General features: G+C 35.0%; 1 protein-coding gene across 8 annotated transcripts in view; it reads right to left on the bottom strand.

Annotated features, from left to right (window-relative positions):
- The window catches only part of LOC150086442 (prominin-1-A-like), a 378,392-nt gene that overhangs the window by 141,090 nt on the left and 215,423 nt on the right, over positions 1-21,879 (bottom strand). For all 8 annotated transcript variants that reach the window (XR_016546893.1, XM_090372582.1, XM_090372587.1 and 5 more), the window contains exons 2-3: positions 17,028-17,318; positions 8,599-8,660 (exon numbers count right to left, since the gene is read on the bottom strand). Coding sequence is in view for 7 of the 8 variants with exons in the window: in XM_090372582.1 (XP_090228708.1) it covers positions 8,599-8,660; positions 17,028-17,259 (294 nt within the window). In the remaining variant the exon portion in view is untranslated. The remainder of the gene's footprint in view (positions 1-8,598; positions 8,661-17,027; positions 17,319-21,879) is intronic.

The raw sequence follows: 21,879 nt of genomic DNA, 5'->3' as shown, positions 1-21,879 counted from the left end.
AGTAGATTAAAAGACTACAACAGGGAACTGTTAAATTATAATTTTTACAGAAGATGCACAAGTTGTTTTTTTTTTTTTTTTTTTTTTTTGATTTGGTAGTTGTTGGCGCATCGGCTTCTGTGGCCATATTGCACCTCCCAAGGTTTTTGCAGTACTTTGATCCAAGCCCGAGGCGGGAATCGAACCCGCGACCTTTGGGTTGCCGGGCAGGTACTTTACCCACTCGGCTAGCCCGGTCGGCCACACACACAAGTTGTTATGCAAGTGGGAGTAACTTGTAGGTTAGTCATTCATAGACTAACAAGACTTTTGTGGATTTATTGGATTATTTTTTCTACAGAAGCCTGTTAGAGAGGCAACAAGAGAGTAATACTCTTGTTCTAATTATCAGCAGTGATTATTCATACATTAAGAATCTGCAGATAAAAATCATTAGTTACATCTTTCAGTAAATCCCAATTCACTGTGATCCCTGCAACTAGGTGACAGTGATCACAGTATATTGGGATTTACTTAAATGTGTAACTGCCATCAAGGGGAAAGGGAGGTGTTTTTGCTTTCATAAAAGGTGACCACAGTGGTCTCAGACAGTTTTTAAATTCTACAGAGTGGGACTAACTGATGATGTCACCATCAGCAAATTCTAAATAGAAAGTGTTCAAGGAATTAAACATTGAAGCTACTAGGCTTTTCATAACAACTAAGAAATAGTCTTCAAGAGGCCTAAATGGATGTCAGATTAACTGATGAAACTTGAAGCTGAGAATAAGTGCATAAAATGTATATAAATTATCGGATGCCACAAAAGCCTATGGTAGATATAAACTAGTTATGTAGGTTTTCCAACAGAAGGGCAAATAGGGCCAAGGTGTCTGTCAGAGTCACTATATTCATTTTAGTGAATTATGGATATAATATCAAAGTGATATAAACTAGTCTGTAATCAAGTCACAAAGGAGATTAAGGTAAGTGAAGGCAGATTACAAAAAATCTTTGGCAAAAGGATGGAAAGAAAAACAGCAAAGACTTCTTTACTGATGCAAACTCTAGAAGGAAAAGGGGATGAATCAGTGTTTTCTTGATATTGATGGTTTGACTGTTGAGGATATTGCTCAGGTGGCTGACAAACTACATGAGTATTTTGCATCTATATTCACACATGAGGAATTCTGTAGGAAGGTGGAGGCCAGAAGTTTATTTAACTCTAAGGGGGAGCAAAATGATTTTGCAATAACTGAGAGTAAAGTGGGGGGAAAAATTGAAGTTAAACTTAGACATCTGGAGTAGATGGTAACTATCCAGTTATATTAAGGGACACAGAAAAGGAAGTAAGCAAACCCTTAGCCATAATCCATAATTATGAGAGCATCCTTGGATTCAGGGGAGGTTCCCCCAAGGACTGGAGATGTGCGAATGTGTCGAACACAGCATGGAATTGTTAAGGGGAAATAGTGTTTGACCAATTTTATTGGTTACTATGATGTGGTCACAAAGTAAATGGATGCAAAAAATAATTTTGATGTCATATATAGGTAGGCCCCACTTTACAATGCTTCAATTTATGCAGTTTCACATTAACGCCCATTTAAAATAATAATGAAAAAATAAAATATATATACACTGGTGTTCAAGTAAGAATTTCACATTTCTAACCCTTTTTTGCCATAATGTGTTAAATTAATGACTAGCATCACAAATAGAAATATAAGCAAAAAATACCTATTAATAGAAGGCAAAGCTAAGTAATATTTGGCAGGTGCTCTCAAAATATTCCAAAATGAGCATATGCAATATTTATACAACAGTTTCATAAACACAACAATTATGGCTGAAATGTTATCTGAAGCCCTCAATTTGCTTCAATTTATCATTTTAAATGGAAAACAAAATGAAAAATGTTCACCAAGTGCAAACTAATATTTAATTGAACCACCTCTGGTCCTGATGACAGCAGCACACTGTCTAGGCATTGACATCAATTTCTGAAGATAATCAACTGATAGTTTGCAATTCCAAACACAAATTCTAGCTTACACTTTTTGCCAGTGACAAGGAGCAGTCTTCCAGAAAGATGCAGTTACTTGGCAGGTTGAAATGGTCTAATGGTTGGCAGCAATTTGCCCTCCAATACAGCCAGATATCCATTGGCATTTACAAAACCATTTATACACTGCAGGTGACCAACTCCACATATGAAATGCAATCCCATATCATTTGACTGGTAGGGAATTTCACTGTAGACACCATACAGTCTGGATGGTATTCTTCACCACATCTATGGCAAATCTTTTGTCTCCCCATCAGAGACATGCAGGTTAAATTTCTTCTCAGAGAAAATAACTGATTTCCACTGCCTTGGGTCCATTTGACATGCTCCTTACACCAAATTAATTGGGCCTTTTTCATTTTTTTTGTGTGAGGAGGGGCATCTTCTTAGGATAACTGGCTACAAGTCCATTTTTGAAGAGGCGTCTTCTAACTGTTACTGCACTTGCTACCACTCCTGTAAGCTCTTCTCATTCTCTTTTCAGTTCAGACGAAAAAGCTTTACGGTTTTTAAGGTGCAAGTGCTTCAAAACTCAGTCCTGTTTTGGCATAGACTCGTTTGCATCCGGTTCCTTTTTTCCTATCAGTAGAACCAGTATTCTTGAGTTTGGAAAGAAATCTACTCACTGTCAACTGATTACAAGACACTCTATAAGCAATATGACAGGAAGAACATCCTTCCTCACATAAAGCAATAGCACTTTCTTCGTGGCATCAACTGCACATAACTCTCCATCCTGACACAAGCAAGGAATAACTGCAACTGTTGCAGAATGTGTTTGTATAGCTGAAAGCAACAACTGAGGCAATATTATGTCATCACCTACATGTATCGATCTCATCTGATGAAATCTGTAAGAAATATTGCCATATACTTACATTATTCGGACAACAATTACAGTTTTAAGGAGTGATGAAGTGCCTTCTCTTAGGCTTTCACCACTCTCATATGAGAAGACATCTCATATCATGATTCCCAGTGTTCAATTTCTATGCATTTGTTCAATAATCTTTCACCTGGCAGTTCCCACAATAGGAAGCAATGCACCAATTTCAGAGATGTCTGGGTTCGAGTCAGTCGATGACTGGAGGAATTTCTAAAGAAATCTTCAATCGAGGCTGAAGTTAAACGATTAGGGGAAAGACCAGAATTCAATTTCATTCTTTTATACTTAGTGCAGAAAAGGGCGGTAAGCTGTAAATTCCTATTTATTTATTTTTTTCATAACTGGTTACTTTTAATTGAACAGTTCTGTAAGGATGGTTGCCTATTTATTTTTTATATCAGATAGGATGAATTATTTTAATATTCTTACAAAAGGCAATTTTATTTAAATATTCCTACATTTGGTAATAGTTTTCTTTTATTTCCATATTTCCTTACTACTATCTACAATTGTTATTCTATATTTCTTTATTATTATAATCCAGTTTTTGGTTTATTACATACAATCTTTTAACCCTTGTAGTTATACCAGGATCCCTTACTAAAGGGTCAGGCAGTTACACTCCCGGTATATCCTAAGTACCATTTTAAAAGCTATTTTCTTTGTTTTTTCACTTTTTATCCTAAATTTTATACCTCAAGATCTATTAGAGTAATTCGAGGGAAACTGAGGTACTATTACTATATTTATCCTTACCTCAAGCTTTCTTCTTATGTTAGCATAAGCTTTCTTTTGCCAACCATAATTTTCACAACTGAAGTGAAAATTATGGTTGGCACTTTTTTTCTGTATTTGTTTCAAAGCTATCTGTCGGGCTAGCTGTTATTTTGCCTATTTGCTGTTAAATTTAAAAATTAGCATAGATTGCCTTTATGTTTATAATTAGGACCTAGTTAAACAGGCAACAATCAGAAACAGATAGCCTTGCTAATTATTGGTAATCGGATATATTGAATGATGTTAGCCCTAGAAAAGGTGTCATTCAATGTATCCGATTATCAATAATTAGCTACATAGTCATTACTTTATTCTATTTTATATTTTATTGCTAATTATGTTTATTTATAGGGTATAGCAATATGAACCAATACAGGCTATATTAGTCTTTATAGATTCTTTTGGACTTAGTACTTTTATGCCAATGTTTTAATACTCTGAGTACCTATATAGTACCAATTATACTCCTACAGTAGTAATTAGATAAAAACTGATGTAATGTTTAATCTAAAATTGATGGCATTAATCTGATTTGATATACATTTTACATCTATTCTTATATTTCATATGAGATTAAATATACAGGGTGTCTCAAAAATATTGGTACAAACGTTTGGGAGAGGTAGGTAACATTTAAAGGAATGTGAATCACATAGGAACCCATAATCGGAAACGTCGCCGTAAGTCTGTACACGGCACTGTTCATCAGTTTGCGAGAGGGAAAATTTCTGGTTTACTCATTCAAGCAGTAGTCGCCACACGAAGAGCATGCATCGATATACGAACTGTGAGCTGGCAGACATGAACCTAGTGTATGGATTAGCAGAGGGCAATGGACGAGCAGCTCAACGAATTTATGGAGAACACTTCCTAGATAGACATGTACCAGACCACCGTTTGTTTGCATATGTGCATCAAAATTTGTGCGATTATGGGTCAGTTAGAGGTAACAGGAGTAGTGCGAGCAGACCACGTTCAACACGAACTCCCGCCATGGAAGAAAGTGTGTTGAATGCCATCCAGAATAATCCTACTACCAAACCACGTGCCATTGCCTCTGCCTTAGGAGTGTCTCATTGCAGTGTACAGCGTGGCTGGCACAAGAATTCCTTACACCCCATTCATCTCCAAAGGGTTCAGTTACTGCTCCCCAAGTCATCCTGCATGTGTGGCTTTTGCGGAGTAGCTTCTCCAAGGAAGTGTTCAAGACTTGAATTTTTCAGCCTATGTTTTGGTCACGGATGAGGCTTATTTCACTCGGGAAGGCTTATTCAAATCAGCACAATGCTCATGTGTGGGCTCACGACAACCCACATGATGTGCGCCCCCATGCAGCACAACATTGCTTTGCAATAAATGCGTGGGCAGGTATGGTTGATGACTGCTTAGTCAGCCCATACCTGTTACCATCCCACATTAACTCTGCTAAATATCAGATCTTTCTTGAACAAGCTCTACCAGGGTTACTTGACGATGTTCCAGCAAATGTGAGATGCAACATTTGTTTTCAACATGACGGGGCACCTGCCCATTATGGAAGGTGTGTTAGTGACCATTTGAACAGGCGTTTTGGGCGTCGATGGATTGGCCGTGGTGAACCCGTTACCTGGCCCCCACGCTCACCTGATTTATCGAGCCTTGATTTCTTTCTATGGGGGCCCTCAAATCTATCGTGTATGAATAGCCTGTGGAGACAGAAATGGATCTCGTGGCAAGACTCTTCTGCACTGCTGCTACTGTCAAAGAAAGTCTAGATGTGTTCGACCATGTCCACCAATCCATTCTGCGGTGTCACGCATGCATCTTGTCTTATGGTGGATGCCTTCGAGCATCTGTTTTAGCATCATGAAATGCATCCGTCACGTACTCCATTGTTAATATGTCAAATAAATGTTTGCCACTAATTACTGTCTTGTGCCTCTGCTACTTCTTTCCCATGACGTTTCCGGTTATGGGTTCCTATGCGATTCATTATTCCTTTAGATGTTACCTACCTCCCCTAAACATTTGTACCAATATTTTTGAGACACCCTCGCACTACACCCTGTGTGTGTATACACACACAGGGTGTAGTGCGAGCAAAAAGTCCCAACTGATTTTTGTTTTGCAAGTGGTACTGAAAATTTATTATTTTGGGTGAAGCATTACCAGTAATTAAGGCCTAACTAACTGGATAGCCATTGTTGTTCTAGCAGTTCTTGGTGTGCCTATAGTTCTAAGTTAACAATTCACATGAAATCAAAAAGAAATATATAAATGTAAAGTTTGAAAAGATTAGAGGTTTAAAGTTAGAGGAGAAAGGAAATTATTAAAGATTAAGTTAAGAAAAATTAAAAAATAACTAGGAAGTTTGTTTGTTTTTTTCAGGAGCATTAGCAACTATGGCCATATTGCTCCGGGATATGCGGTGGTCATTCACTGACCTTGCCGCATCCTCCGTATTTGGTGGTGACGGGCTCGAACCCCGGTCTAATCAAGAAGCGTGTGCTACGCACTGCTGCTGCTCCTTCCCACCTGGCTACGGAGGCGCCTAACTAGGAAGAATTAGGAAGGTAACATTCCTTCACATGGCCATCTCTCTGCTACTTCCTCAGGGGTTTGAGCAGACAGCCATACTACAGTTAGTTATGCCTTAATTACCAGTAATGCCTCCTGCCCAAAATAATAAAAATTTTCACTACCACTTGCAAAACAAAAATCAATCAGGACTTTGACCTAATATATCAATGCACGTATAATGTTTAATCCTACAATAGCTTTAATGCCATATAACTGCAGCATTATCACAACTGAAAATTTAATTAAAATAGAACATAGGCTTAAAAGTTGTGTTCAAGAATATTACACACACACACACACACACACACACACACACACACACACACAGTGCTGCCACTTTATTAGGTACACCTACCTCGTAGCATGTTGAGCCTCCTTTAGCCTTCAAAACAGCACGAATTTGTCTAGGCATGGATTGAACAAGATGCTGAAAACTTTTTGCAGGAATGGAGTACCGTGCAGACATGTGTCACGCAGTTCCTTGAGATTCAACAGAGGTGTAGGCCTGCAGCGAACAGCCCTTTCCAGCTCATCCCAAAAATGTTCAATAGGATTGAGATCCAGGGACTGAGCAGGCCACAGCAGCAAAGAAAAATCATTGTCATATTCCTGGAACCATTCCATAGTGACTGGGGCTTTGTGCACCATTGCATTATCCTGCTGGAAGTAACCATCTGACTAAGGATAAACTGTCAACATGAACAGATGCACTTGGTCAGCAACGATGTTTAGGTATGATGTGTCATTCAGATGTGAATCTGAGTATCAATGGACCCAACCGTGTGCCAAGAAAACATTCCCCTCGCCACCTTGCACAGTAATCAGACATGACAGGTCCATGGATTCATGTTGTTTTTGCCAAATTCTGAGCCTTCCATCAACATGATGCACCAGGAACTTCGCCTCGTCAGACCAAGCAACTGTTTTCCAATCCTCTATAGTCCAGTGCTGGGTGTTGCTGTGCCCACAGGAGGTGTGCTCTCTTGTTCTTCATTGAAAACAAAAAATATGCGATGTGGCTGTCAGCTGTTGTAGCCCATTCGCGACAAAGTACGACTAAGTGTTCTGTTGCAATATTTTCTTCTGCACACCAAGGTTGTATTCTGACGTTATGTACAACATTGTGGCCTGTCTGTTTGCTTGCACAATTCTAGTCATCCTCCTCTGACCTTTCTCATCAACAAGCGATTTTCTTCCACAGGAATGCCATTGAGAGGATGTTTTCTGTTCATTGCACCATTCTCGATACACCCTTGAAACTATGGTGTGTGAAAAGTTCAGGATAACTGCCGTTTCAGAGATGCTTTGTCCAACACTTCTTTCACCTACTACCATGCCATGTTCGAAGTCCTTTTCCCTATTCTTGCTATGGTTTGTACGCTTAACTGATACTAGAAAGGTTGTTCTGCTGCATTTATATCCACAACTGTGGTCATGTGACTTGCAACGTTTTGGGACAAACCATTTGTGTGCACGGCAGGGGTGTACCTAATAAAGTGGCAGCACAGTGTATATATAAGCCTCATACCTTAAGATCTATTACAGTATTTAGAGGGAAATTGCTTTCCTAGTTCTTACCTCCTTTCCCCTTATGGCAGCATAAGCTTTCTTTTGCACATGTATATAATATAAACACCACAACTCAAGTGATATTTATGATTGGCTCACATTTTCTGTATTATTTGTTTCAACACTATCTGTTGGACTAGTTGTTATATTGCCTGTTTGCAAGTATAGACTGGCTTAACATTTATAATTTGGGCCTAGTTAAACAGGCAGATAACAAACAGAAACAGAGCTTTGCTAATTATTGATTGGATATATTGAATGGAGCTAGCCCTCGAAAAAGTACCATTCAAGGTATCCTATTATCATTAATTAGCCTCAATCATTATTTTATCTTTATTCTATTTTATAATTTTATTGTTAATTATATTTATCTATAGAGTATAATGAAGTAAACAAGCACAGGCTATCTTAGTCTTTACAGGTTCGTTTTGCCTTATGGCCCACTATGTACTCTTATACTAAATACTTTTGAGCACTTGTATGGTACAAATTACACTCTTATAGTAGTGATTAGATTACAGACTGGTGTAATGTTTAATCTATAATTTGATGGCATTAATCTGATCTGATATACATTTTACCACTCTTTCTTCTAATACCTTTCCATTATTTCATAATAGATTTACACACACACAAGTTTCACACTTTCCTGGAGGCTTTCAAGTCAAACTAGCTGTCAATGTCTACCTTAAAATTCATATCACTGTTTTACTAGCATTGAGCTTGGGTCAAGAGGAAAAAAAAAATTTTTGATCCTTACCTCTCCTCTATTCTTATTTATTACTTTCAAGGGTGTTCTAAAGACCTCCTGAGTTATAACACCTGAAAGTTTACAATAAAGTTAACATCTTGCATAGCATTAGCATTTCATAAACTTAGAAACTATTTATATAGTCTTCTTTAATAAAGAAAAATGTTGAAGCAAGTCATAGTTCTAGGTTAGTTTTTTCTTTTTTTTTATTATTATATCTTCATTCAACTTACTTAAAATATCCTCGAACATCCTGTAAACCAAATGAAAGCAGAATAACACCTTTTAAATAAACATTCCTTTCAAATAAACCTTTCAATGAACATTTGCTGCCAGGGTCTCTTTTTCTTAAAACTCAATACTGTATAAAACTAAATGAACAGAGGTTCATTTAGACCAATATTGGTTCACTTTTGACCAAAGGAAGCCAAAATCCATCTGAAGCACTATATTCACTTGAGCGAATGCTTAAGATACATTTTGGCTAGCTTCATAATATTTAAAGGCCATAATTTCATATATTTTGAATTAGTAAATATACAATATGAATAAAATCTATATAAAACTTTTTTTTTCTTTTTACTGGAGCCTAAAAGTTAACTGTTAGCATACACATAATGTAAACAAACAAGTCAGTTAATATTTGATGTGTTACATTTCATGTTTCATCAAACAGTAATAATTAATGATTTAACACTGTTATAAATGCTAAGAAATCTGAATTGAACTGAGTACATGTTGAAAATTTGGAGCAATCTGTATTTTTCTTGTCAATTAATGCAAAAACATACATTCGTGTATGCCAATACAGGTAGTTAGACTTTACGAGTTAATTCTTTCCTATCGCAGCACACTCAAAGCAAAAACTTATTTCCCACAGACAATGTTAAAAATGGGGGTTATATTCTCAACAATGAAATTAGTTAGCTAATTAGTTTGTTTAAACAATGTTTGATTTATCCAAAGAAATGATAACATAGCTTGTAAAATCAAGCAAATTATAATGATAAAGAAATTATTTATGATGTACAAATGTTAATTCTTCATCATCATCATCAACTAAATTCTCTGTAGTCGAGTGGTCAGGAGCGGGAGTGCAGTAGCACACTCTCTTTGAGTAGACCGGGGTTCAAGCCCCTGACCGCTGAATATGGTCGATCTGCCAACCCGCACTGGACCAGCGTGGCAGATTATGGTCCGTTTCCCTCAGCATGAATTGTTGAGGAGGCTTCCATCCTGCAGTGGGTTGATAATGGCTGCACTTTACTTTTTTACTTTTTGGCTCTGCACTCATTGGTTTGTTGCACAAGGAGTCGTCATCTTCAGAAATGCTTCAAGAGGTGTTTGTTTCCAAGATAATCTTCTCTTTATGAATTTCAATAGCATGCATAAGCATTTTTTAAATGACCACACAAATTGCAACTAACAAGATATGCATGGTGTAACAAGTTTACGAAGCTTAAAAAAATAAAAAATAAAGAGAAGATTCTGAAAATTGTTTTTATACGATTGAAAGTTTCAGTAAAGGGGAAAGACATTTCACTAACATAAACATAAAAATAACATAAAAAATGTTATTTTTAATGTTATTTTTAATAACATTAAAAATAACATAAAATGTTATTTTATGTTATAAAATAACATTTTATGTTATTTTATAACATAAAAAATATAAAAATATTTTATATTTAATAACATAAAAAAACATAAAAAAATAACATAAAAAAACCACAATTCCAGCTATCGGTATTTTTGAAAATGCAATTAAGATAAAATTTACTACCCATTTATGATTGCTTGCACTAACAAAAGAGCCAAATGAACCAGAAAGTGCAAATTGTTTTATGGTAGTGGCCTCCAAAAATGTGCTTTAGAAAAATATCACAAAGCCATTCAAAATTGGTTCTTAAAACAGAACATATAATAACAATGAAGGTGTAGTGCATTTTAATGATTTGAATTGGTAACTAATACAATTTACACTATAAAAACCACCTTTTAGAGTTATATAGCGAATATTTCAACTTCCGAGGTCGTGGAACGAATTACCAAAAAAAAAAAAAAAAAACTTATTCAGTTCACATTACGATATTTTCACGATACAATGGTGTCTCTGGAACGGATTAATATCGTAAAGTGGGGAACACTATTGTATAGCTACACACATGGTTTGAAATGCAGTATTTATGAATGTTTAGCATTCACTTTTTTTTTTTTTTTGAAATTAATGTTCATATTTTCGATTTTGTTGATGCTTAAAAAAACTCTTACAGCGGGAATAGCCTGTATTTGTGTATGGGTGGGGGAACTAAAATCATAAGTGGACCTGATTTTCCAAGGAAAAACAGGACACAAGTTGAAAATTATGCATCGATCCAACTTTTCATTCAAGCAATATGCACTTCATTTATACAAACAGATTTCTGTAGTCAGACTGATTTTGAAACCAATCATCGTGGGTTGGGAGGAGGGGCATTAAAACTTATACTGAAAGTGTGACAGACTGAACTTTTTTCTTATTAAGTAATGTCTGATAACATACTTCCATTACAAGCTAAGTAATGAACATAGTATGATACATTTTGGGTGCATTCTATTTTGACATTCTTGAAACTTAAATATTATATAGTGTAATTAAAATGAATAATTTTCTTCTCTCTCTCTCTCTCTCTCTCTCTCTCTCTCTCTAGTCTTGCATAACAATACATGCATTGCATGCATGGGTTGTCTAAAACTAACAATAGCACATTAAAACTACATTTAATCCATGAATTTCTTTATTTCTTTTTTCAATACAATTTGTATATAAAAAAAGAAATAACTGCCAGATTTTATTTGTCAATTTGGGATGGCTCAAGAAATCTTTCTATATGAACCAAATATAAAATTTCATGAAAATCCATCAACTTGGATGGGAGTAGAGTTGTTATGTGTGGACCAGACAGACGGACACAGTGAAGACTTATGCAGCCACTCAGACAGGCACTTATGCATATATATGCTAACACACCTAAAAAAGTGGCAAATTTTGGAGAAGTAGAATAAACACAATGCATTTTAGTCTTTGAATAAACAACTTGCAAATTTTTGCAACAAAACATGAAAATCTACTTCCTGGAACATATTCCACTGGAACAGAAATTTTATTCTCTGCCACATGTCAATAAAACTGAACGATCATACATAATTGATCAAACCATATAAAAAGAAAGAATAACTTTTATTTGAAGTTTTAGAAAATCAATGTATAGAGCTAGTTGACTCTTAGAATTCCATCTACACGGATTCTGAGAATATTAGTCAGAAACAAAAAAATATATTTCTTTTAAAGCAGGTGTGTAGGAGGTAACTGCAGATACTTGAAGATAATAAAAATCTTCATTTGCCACTGCTAATGCTAATTAAGCCCTCAAACCTATGTTGGTTTAGTTATGCTTATTTCTGATTTGGAAATATGTACATAGTCAAACGTTGTGGTATTGTCTTTCTTCTTCAGTGAAAGCTGTCTTTGCAATACCACTGTCACAGAAGGTCTCAAAGACAAGTTCTTGTGACCTAACATTTGACTCCATTATGTACATATTTCCAAATAGGAAAGAAGGATAATTAAACCAACATAGATTCGGGTGCTTCATCATCTTCAAATAGTACAGTTTACATACACAGCACACTGCTCATGGAATATCTAAGTAACTGCAGATACTCTGGTAGAAGTTTCTCTTAGAGCAGGAGCTATTTCCTTTGAATTGAATAACTTGTACTTTCTGGTTTAATATTGGTTGGGATTATTTTGATACTTCCAATTAGTCTTTCCAATTTTATTCCAGACTATTCAGATTTTATTCTGATAAGTGTTGAGATGAAAATGATCAGAATACTCTTGCTAGCCTATCTGATGTACCTGGCCTTTTCCCATGCTATCTTAACCACTTACTGGGCACATTGGCAGTAAATGTCCACCAAAGTGACAAAGTTTATAATATCTGCTGAAGTAAGGTCAATATGAATTTTAGTATTCCTTCATTACTGGTTTGACTTGACTTTCAATCTATCATTTATTCTTTTGTATGAAAGAAATCACGGCATAAAATATAACAATAGGAAAGTTTTTGTTAGCTTCATAATGCCAATTCTTGAATATAATTATCAAGTGCTCCAAAGCAAGAATTTAAAACTAGCAGTATCTGTAGGTCCAATAAAAGACTGGTGCTGTAATAACATTTGATCCAAAGGAGGAAGCAAATGGGAATGCTGCTAGTGTCAAAGGCTGTTTATGTAAGTAATAAGGTACCAATCAGTGTCGGGCATAGTTTTTTTTTTTTTTTTTTATGTTTCTTTCATTTTGCTTACAGACAACGTCTAAATGCAGACATTAAAGATGTTATGAAAAAAAAAAAAAACACATGAAGGGTGTCAGAGAGATTTATTTTAAAAATTAAAAAATGTTTTCAATACAAAAATTGATTTTTTACAGTTATGCTCATAAATGATTGAAAATTAAGATGCCATTGTAAAAGTTAATGATTCTGAATTATTTCATGTGTTTTCACACATATTAAAGGCTTAAATTGTACAAGGTTATCTTTGGGAGGATTTCTGCAAAAAATGTACTGAGTTTTGTTTCTTTCTCTTTTAGCTCTCTCACCATTATTTCTAATCTTTTGGGAATTGCATGGGTTTTTTTCAGTACTGTTTGGTCCACAGTCTGAATTAACTTGTCTATAACACGTGTTACTTCTAAGCCTTAACGCTAGACTGATGGCCTGTTTGTTTAGTCTTGCTAGACTTATTTTTGTAATATACAATTTTCTTTGTTTATTTTCCATGTAGGATCATTAATGTGGCACAGTATGTATGGGAAATGATTACTGAAAAGCAACCACTGTCCAATCAGTGTGGGAAGCATAGAGAAAGATCTAATGTCATGATATTTCCAGATAGGTGCACAATATGCATGCAGGATATGTTGATCAATCAAATTTAATATTTACCTATCCATTTATCTATCCAGTCAGTATTTGTTTCCACATTAGGAACAGTGTCCATCAAGGTCCCACAGTTATACAGAAAGGGAGAAGTATTTAAAAATTTAAATCTAGTAGACACAGTATTTATGATTTGGTGGCATGTACAGCAGTAACCCAATGGAGATGAACATCACTGCTATTTCTAGTGCAGTATTTAATCTGTCTAAAGAATAAGTAGACAAGTGTTATAACTCCATGGGTCATGCCACCTGTTATTCTATCTTTTCAATTTGTGGTGTTCTTTGTTACTGAGGACAAATCTTGGGATCTCAGAGGGAGTGCTTCAAAAGAAATTCTAGAAAAGGAAAGTCCCAAATGTGCAGGAGGTGGTGTTATATGCAATACCAATTTCCCAAAGCACACTTTGCTTCACACATTCCAAATATCTAAACTCAATTTCTACAGAACTGTTTTATACTATTTCTGGTTCACTGTTTAATTACGTGGGACAAGTTCATAATAAAAAATGTCCTGCAAGTCAAAAAATAAAAAATCTTCACATTTGATCTGTCTTGCTTTTCTGGACAGTGACGAATACAGTCTTAAACTGAGAATATGGTTCCTGATCATAGTCATACATTTACGATTTGTCACCTCATTAATGATGAAAGAAACATTGTGGATCAGCAGCATATACCATCAGGGAGAATGTGAAGCCTAAACTTGGCTGAAACAAGTTGCAATCCCAAAATCTTGTGTTAAAATTGATATATGTCCCATGAAAAATACCAATTTTACTAGCAACTCTGCAGAAAAGAACATTGAGTTATTGCTTTTTTCTCTAATCTGAAACAAAAGGTGATGCAAATTCACTGCTCCATGAAATGCAATTAAACCCATAAAACAACTTTTATTCAATGCATGCTAATCTGAACTGACTGCAAATTAAATGGGCAATTCAGGTATCAATGCTGTGACAAGTTTCAACTCCTACAATGCCAAGATACTATATACAACATAATTTCAAGGTAACCACATCTCGCACAACATTAGTTTCTGTTTTAGTTTATATACCTTGTTCTTTTTCTCAAGGCCAAACATACAAGGGTCACCTCACTCTTTTCCCCAAATCTGTGACAAGATGCTACATTATCCAAAATTTTTGGCTGTACAAAATTTCAAGTTTCAGTTCTTTTAATGGTTGTGCATAAGAATTGAATATTGGAGGCAAGCTGAAATAAAAATTTCAATACAGTACATAAGTTTAGAATTTAGCATGACTTTGCCACATTTTAGGATGTGGCAAAGTGAAAAAAACTAGTTAGAAAAGGGATACTAAATGCTTTTCAGAAGGCCTTCTAATGGCATTAGCTAAATAAAATATTTATTCTCTCTATAATAAATCAACACACAGCAGCAAACAAGTATTTCTTACGTTGTCTTAGGTCCTTGTTCTAAATTTTCAGAAACAAGTAAGAACTAATTTTTTTCTAGTTTTGTTTTCTGAAACAAAGACCACAGACAATGAAATTTAGAACAAAAATAGTTTAGAAATAAAATAGCTGTTGAAGGTGCTTAAGTTTTGTAGACATTCAACAGCTATTTTATTTTTCAACTATTTTTAATTCTGGTTGAACCTACTATCCATCACTGCTGATTAGATATTTACTCCAAAATCTGAACATAGTATCCAAGGTTTGAGGATTTCCACATAAGTTCTCCAGTCTTCCCTTGTTTGTGTTGACATGTTTTATTCCAAATAACAGTTGTATCACACAAACCAGTGATATAAAACCCAGAGGATCATGTGAGCTACACCAGTTTGATATTACTTAAAAGAAATATTACACATATTATTAAATGTTTTATAAAACGTAGGTATCTTGCTGGAGTTTCACTGTGTGTGTGTGTGTGTGTGTGTGTGTGTGTGTGTGTGTGTGTGTGTGTGTGTGTGTGTGTGTGTGTGTGTGTGTGTGTGTTGAACCAGAGCAATGCAATGCTCAATACCTTCTACATTGATATCAATATTTGTAAAAGAATAAGAGAAGTTTACCTCAATATGATACATAGAACACTTCCGAATGATACTTTCCAAAAATTAAAATGAAAACAATTTAAAAAAAAAAAATATATATATATATATATCTTAAGAAATAATTAAAAATCAAAATGAACAATTAAAAATCAAGTAAAATTTAATTTAACGAAAAAATGGAAAACTATTTTCCTTCCTGAAGCTGACAATGCTTTGACCATATGTCATGATCACAGGAATCAAAATTACCAAATAGGGGTGAGCATGGAACTTAAATAGGGATTATTTGTCCTCACGCATGCACGTAAAGGACCAGATTGGATATGGTCAGTGAACATTAACAGAATTCTCATGTAATTTAATTGACGGTTTCTGAAAATTGAAGCACGAACTGAGGCTGCATGCTGATTAACGCAAAAGTTCAGAGGAAACCACGTAAAACCCTCTCCTTGTTTGCAACACAAATAAATGACCTATTATACATTTCTTGTGGTCATTGCAACTTGTCTTATCAGGGTTCTACACTGATTTGTCTGAATTTGTGTTAATCAACACACAGCCTCAGTTCATACTTCTCGTTCAGCAGCATCAGAATTAGCATTTCATGCCATTAATGAAAAACACTTATTTAACAAGGCCAAAATACTTAGTGTCTAACATAATTATACAAGACTAATTGCAGAACCAGTCAAAATTAAATTACATGAGAATTCTGTTAATGTTCGACAACCATATCTAATCTCCAACTCGTGTGTGTTTTTTATGTGCATGCGCGAGGACAAAATCCCTATTTAAGTTGCATGCTCACCCCTATTCGGTAATTTTCATTCCTGTGATCACGATGTATAGTAGAAAAGCATTGTCAGCTTCAAGAAGGAAAATCGTTTTGCATTTTTTTCTTTTAATTAATTTTTTACTTAATTTTTAGTTGCGTTAAACTGATTTTTAATTGTGTTCATTTGATTTTTAATTATTGTTAATAATTTCTTACTGTAATGTAAGATTTGATTTTTTTTATTCATTTGTTTTAATTTCTGGAGAGTATCATATGGAAGTGTTCTACATATCATATTGAGGTAAACTTATTCTTTTACAAATATATATATGATAGAAACATTGAAAAGTTATCAGAAAGTGACTGCAAGACCATGCAATTTTTATCTTGGTCTACTTGTATGACCCATCCCCTTTCTGGATAATTATACAATTCACTGTTATTGCTGTACTATAACCAGGAGGTATAATTATGCTACTACAGTTACAGTGAGACCAAAGTGCATAAGTGGTAAAAGAAAGATGTCAAATTGAAAAATAAAATTAAATTATTTTAACTAAGTTTCCCTCCATTATTTTTGCAGTTAAATCAATTTTTTTTTTTTTTTGTTACACCATTGATTTGCTAAATTTTGCACTAATGAATTTAGAATTTTGCCTACCTGGTGGAAGCCCTTCATTCTGGATGAGGTCAAGAAATAAGTTTGTAACAGTATAGAGGTGTTCCATCCCTCGAGGGTCGAAAGCAGGTGAAGCTTCATATTTTGCTACTAGCACAGGATCACTGAAGTGTAGTACACTAACATTTTGACTAGCAGACTCTTCAGTTTCAGCACCTTCTGAATATATGATCTTTACAATAATCCATGTGCAAATCAATAAACTGCTGGCCATCTTAATATTACAGCTCAGAGGCACTTAGCCCTTGCTAGAAGGGAGTTTACAGAAAGAACCTATCAAAAAACATTAAAAATTAGCATGCACTTATATATATAAAAATAAACAGAATTCAAAAGAGTAACAAATTTTACTACAAAAAAAAAAATTTTTTTTATTTCAACATAATCCCCATTCTTTGCAATACAAGTGTTCTAATTTTCTTGATAAATACGTTTTAAAGGCTACTATCTATGTAGGAAACAAATATAAAGGAACGAGACTCTGCATTTATAAAAATTACTTTGTTTATAACCAGGTGAACACTTGCTGGATTTAAACTAACCATATTTTGGCATTTTAGTTATATTGCTCTTGCTGATGCTCAGTAATTAATTTATGCCAACTTTTACAAAGCATTTATATAGCAGAACCTCAAAAATGTGGTAATTTTTGAATATTTCTGTGAGTGTAGTCAAACATACAAAGGCAGAGGGGAAACACTCTAGCTGAAGTAAAAAAATAAAGCACCACAGATGACTTTATGCATTATGTTCCATTAATAAATTTCTAAACACTAGTTTCCTTTACATATTTCCTAGACTGCATGTCACTAAGTTTTTACAATGTAAAAATTATTTTGCAAGACATTCAATGCTGCTTCAGAGTATAGTACATAGTAGGCATTTAGTTTTTAAGGCAATTTGATTTCTCATATTATCATTAGCAGACACACATGATGCAAAAAAGCAAGCTTATACATCAGACAAAAAAAAAAAAAAAAACCACCTTCCCATTTCACCCATCCATTCTTCAATCCAAATGTTTGTCTAGTTCTGCCTTGAATTTATTTAAGCTATCAACTTCTACAATGACAGATGGAAGTTTGTTCCAGGAATCAACCACCCACTGACTACAGAAAAAATTTCCACACATCTATTCTACAACTGTCTTTCCTCAATTTGAATGTGTCCCCTCAGGCAATTAATCTGGACTAGAGGAAGAATCCCATCAGCATTGAGCATGCTCAAACTATTCACCTCAATCAGATCACATTACAGGTGCCTAGTCTCCAGACACTGTCATTTACAGAACTTAAGCCTTTCTTTATAAGAGCAACCTTTGTTCCATTCACTAATTTTGTTGCCCATCTATGTACTCGTTCCAGCAGCTCTACATCCTTCCTAAAATGAGGCCTCCAGACCTGTATACAGTACAAGATGTGGCCTAACCATTGCCTTATGCAAGGGGATAATCACATCCTTATCCCTGCTAGAAAAATTCCTGTATATCATTGTTTTTTTTTTTTTTTTTTTTAGGAGCATTAGCAACTAAGGCCATATTGCTCTGGGATATGCGGTGGTCATTCCCTGACCTTTCCGCATCCTCCATTTTTGGTGGTGATGGGCTCGAACCCCGGTCTAATCAAGAAGCGTGTGCTACGCACTGCTGCTCCTTCCCACCTGGCTATGGAGGAGCCGTTATCATTGATTGACAAGACACCATGAGCTACTCTTTCAGACTGTCTGTACTGCTCAGAAAACTTCATATCTGACTGCACAATTACCGCAGGTCCTTTTCATTCTCTACCACTCTGAGTGTAGTACCACACAGTTGATGGAGCAATATGGCCTTAGTTGCTAATCCTCCTAAAAACAAACAAACAACAACAACACAGTTGATACGTTACTCTTGAGTTACTGCTACCCACATGCAGTACTTTACATTTGTCAATGTCAAACTTCAGTTGCTACCTCTCAGCCCATCTGCTCAACTTTACTAAATCCTGTTTCAGTATCATACTGTCATTAACAACCCTGTCAACCTATCATCTACAAACTTAGACATAAAGCCTGATATAACTTCATCAATATCATTGATAAATGCAGAAAATAACAATGGGCTCAACACAGTCCCCTGCAGGACTCCACTAATAACATTTGTCCACGAAGAGCAGTGGACAAATATTTCCACTGTCTTCTCCCACTCAACTATCCCTTTATCCATAGCAGCAAATTGCCCTAATGTCATACTGCTCCAACCTCTACAGTGGTCTTCCATGTGCAACAGTATCAAAAGCTTTCCTAAGATTCAAGTATATCATATCACACTAATAATACCTCATATTAAAAAATATTGGACAATCCCCACACAATATTAGAGGCAGCATATGATCCCAGACCTTTATTTCTTAGGCAAATACATCACTCACTGGACCATTTCAGCAGTATGATTTAACAATTTGGTATAATGCTGGAGACTATCATTGTGTGGAGATTATAGGGATAAGATCATAATTATCTAATAAAAAATAATGAATTACTCCTGAACACTTACTTGGGCAATGCATCTAACTTAAAAAAAAAAAATGAATTTTCAAAATTTTGGCATGTGCTTGAATCCTGAGGATGCCAGATTTATGAGGTTCTACTGTATATACAGAATATTACCCTATCTACATAAATCAAAAATGGACACAATTAACTAGATAAACAGACCAGCTCCAAAAGTCAATGTGATAAGTTCTAATCTTGTTATTCTGCATTCCTGAAAGATTAACTACTTCCAACAATTGGTTATTATCATGAAACTGACACTCTTTTCAAATGCATTTAAATATATGAAAATGCCAAAAATAAAACAGATCCAATATTAATTTGAGAATGATCTTTCTAGACTATTTGGAATTTAAGAAGTTATTCAAACGGCAATAAATAGAGAGAGAGAGAGAGAGAGAGAGAGAGAGAGAGATCACAACTGGTAAAAATATCACATGGATTTAAACCAAACTGTTCTAATAATAGGCCAAAATTCATTTTCAACTTACGATAAAGATCACCATTCATTCTCTTTTTTCTTTTAAAAAAAAAGAGTTATAGAACAACAATATGTGCCTTCTAAAATAACAGCAAAACTTTAGATGGCGCAGCAAGTTAGCAATTCAGTCAAATGACTGTTTTATAGGGACAGGCCTCTCTTATGTATGAGTGAGTGTGTGCTCATGCACAACCCTATCCAAAGTCCCCCCCCCATAATATAAATGGCTCCAAAAATTGACCATTCAAATTAACTGTGCTTATTAAAATACTGAACTAATATGGACAGTTCACAGAAAGATTCTGAAAAACACATTGAATTTACCCAGGAAGTAAGGAGACTTCTGGAAAAAGTTGCTTAAGTTTACTTGTAGGCACCTCCGTAGCCAGGAGCAGCAGTGCATAGCACACGCTTCTTGATTAGACCGGGGTTCGAGCTCGTGACTACCAAATACAGAAAGGTCAGGCAATGACCACCACATATCCCTGGAGCAATATGGCCTTAGTTGCTAATGCTCCTAAAAACCAAATAACAAACAAACAAAACATGTCCTAATCCCTCTAAAAATCAAACAAATTAGTTGAATCAGATTTAAATAAATCATTTAATACTTAAATTATCCAAAGTTTACTAATGCTACCCTTAAAATTATTCAATTTACTAGTACTCCCTTTCTCTACTAGAAATTTCATTTTAAGTCTGTTGATGTGATTTACATTGTTTTTTGCGAAGCATAACCTTGTTATACTGTGCATCATAAACTACTATGTAAAAAATTGCAAGTTTATGGAATTAAAAGCTGCCTGTTTGATTTAAGAAAATTTTGAATGGAATTAAAAGAATGCATGTACACCTTGAGGTACCACAAAATAGTATATAATATAAGCTATCATAAATTAAGTATCAACAGGTTGTCTAACGAATTCATCCATTTTAGTCTAGCTCAGTATTCAAGGTCAACAGAAATGAACTATCTTCTCACTTTGTGGTGGGGGGGGGGGGGTTGAAAGCACCTTCACACCCATTTCCTGTTCAAGTTATTTATGAATTACTTCATGTACAAAAAGAATTACAAAAGCGAAGTTGTATTATATAAATATCTTTATTCCATAATATAATTTTAAATTTCCTAAATAAGCGGGATTGGATATTTAAAAACTTTTAAACTATGGCGGTTTAAAAGTCTAGTGCGAATGAGCAAGGTAGAAACGCACGTGACTTCGCGATCATAGAATGAATAAACTGCAATGACCTCGCACGGAAATTGTTGAACATGCAGCAGCTTTCGTGCAATACTTCTGTCATTGAACAAAAGAAGAAACTGTTATATTTGGGTGGGGGGGGGGATTTTTTCCATGACTTCACACAATGTAAAACAAATTTCCGCACTAATAGAAAATTCACAAGAAAAGTAAAGAATTCGACAGCCGGCTTACTCCCACGCAACAAACTGTAGCAAGCACAACTGGAGCGACGACCACGATATCGACCATTAAATGAACAAATTTTAATGGATGAGATGTAAATGACAGAACTAGTAGTAATGACAACATTAATGACTTTTTTGGAGTTAGGAGAACAGTCCTGCTCCACACAAAAATAATTGCTCCGATATTAATATCCATTTGGAAACCGTTCACAGTTAATTAACTTTTCACTGTGGTTAAAAATTACAAAAAATTTGAAGCCACAATCATTAATATTCAGATTAACTGCCAAATATATATACACAAGTGTGCGATGGCAAATGCACACGGCGTTGTGCATACAACAAATTCGTTACCCTAATTAAATGTCTAAACGTGTACAACTACAAACGGT

This window comes from Mastigoproctus giganteus, chromosome 4, assembly GCF_048544385.1.
Source record: "Mastigoproctus giganteus isolate SK-2022 chromosome 4, ASM4854438v1, whole genome shotgun sequence".
NCBI classification, from domain to species: domain Eukaryota; kingdom Metazoa; phylum Arthropoda; class Arachnida; order Uropygi; family Thelyphonidae; genus Mastigoproctus; species Mastigoproctus giganteus.
The sequence above is the reverse complement of the archived record's forward strand: the minus strand, read 5'-3'. Positions and strand labels throughout refer to the sequence as shown.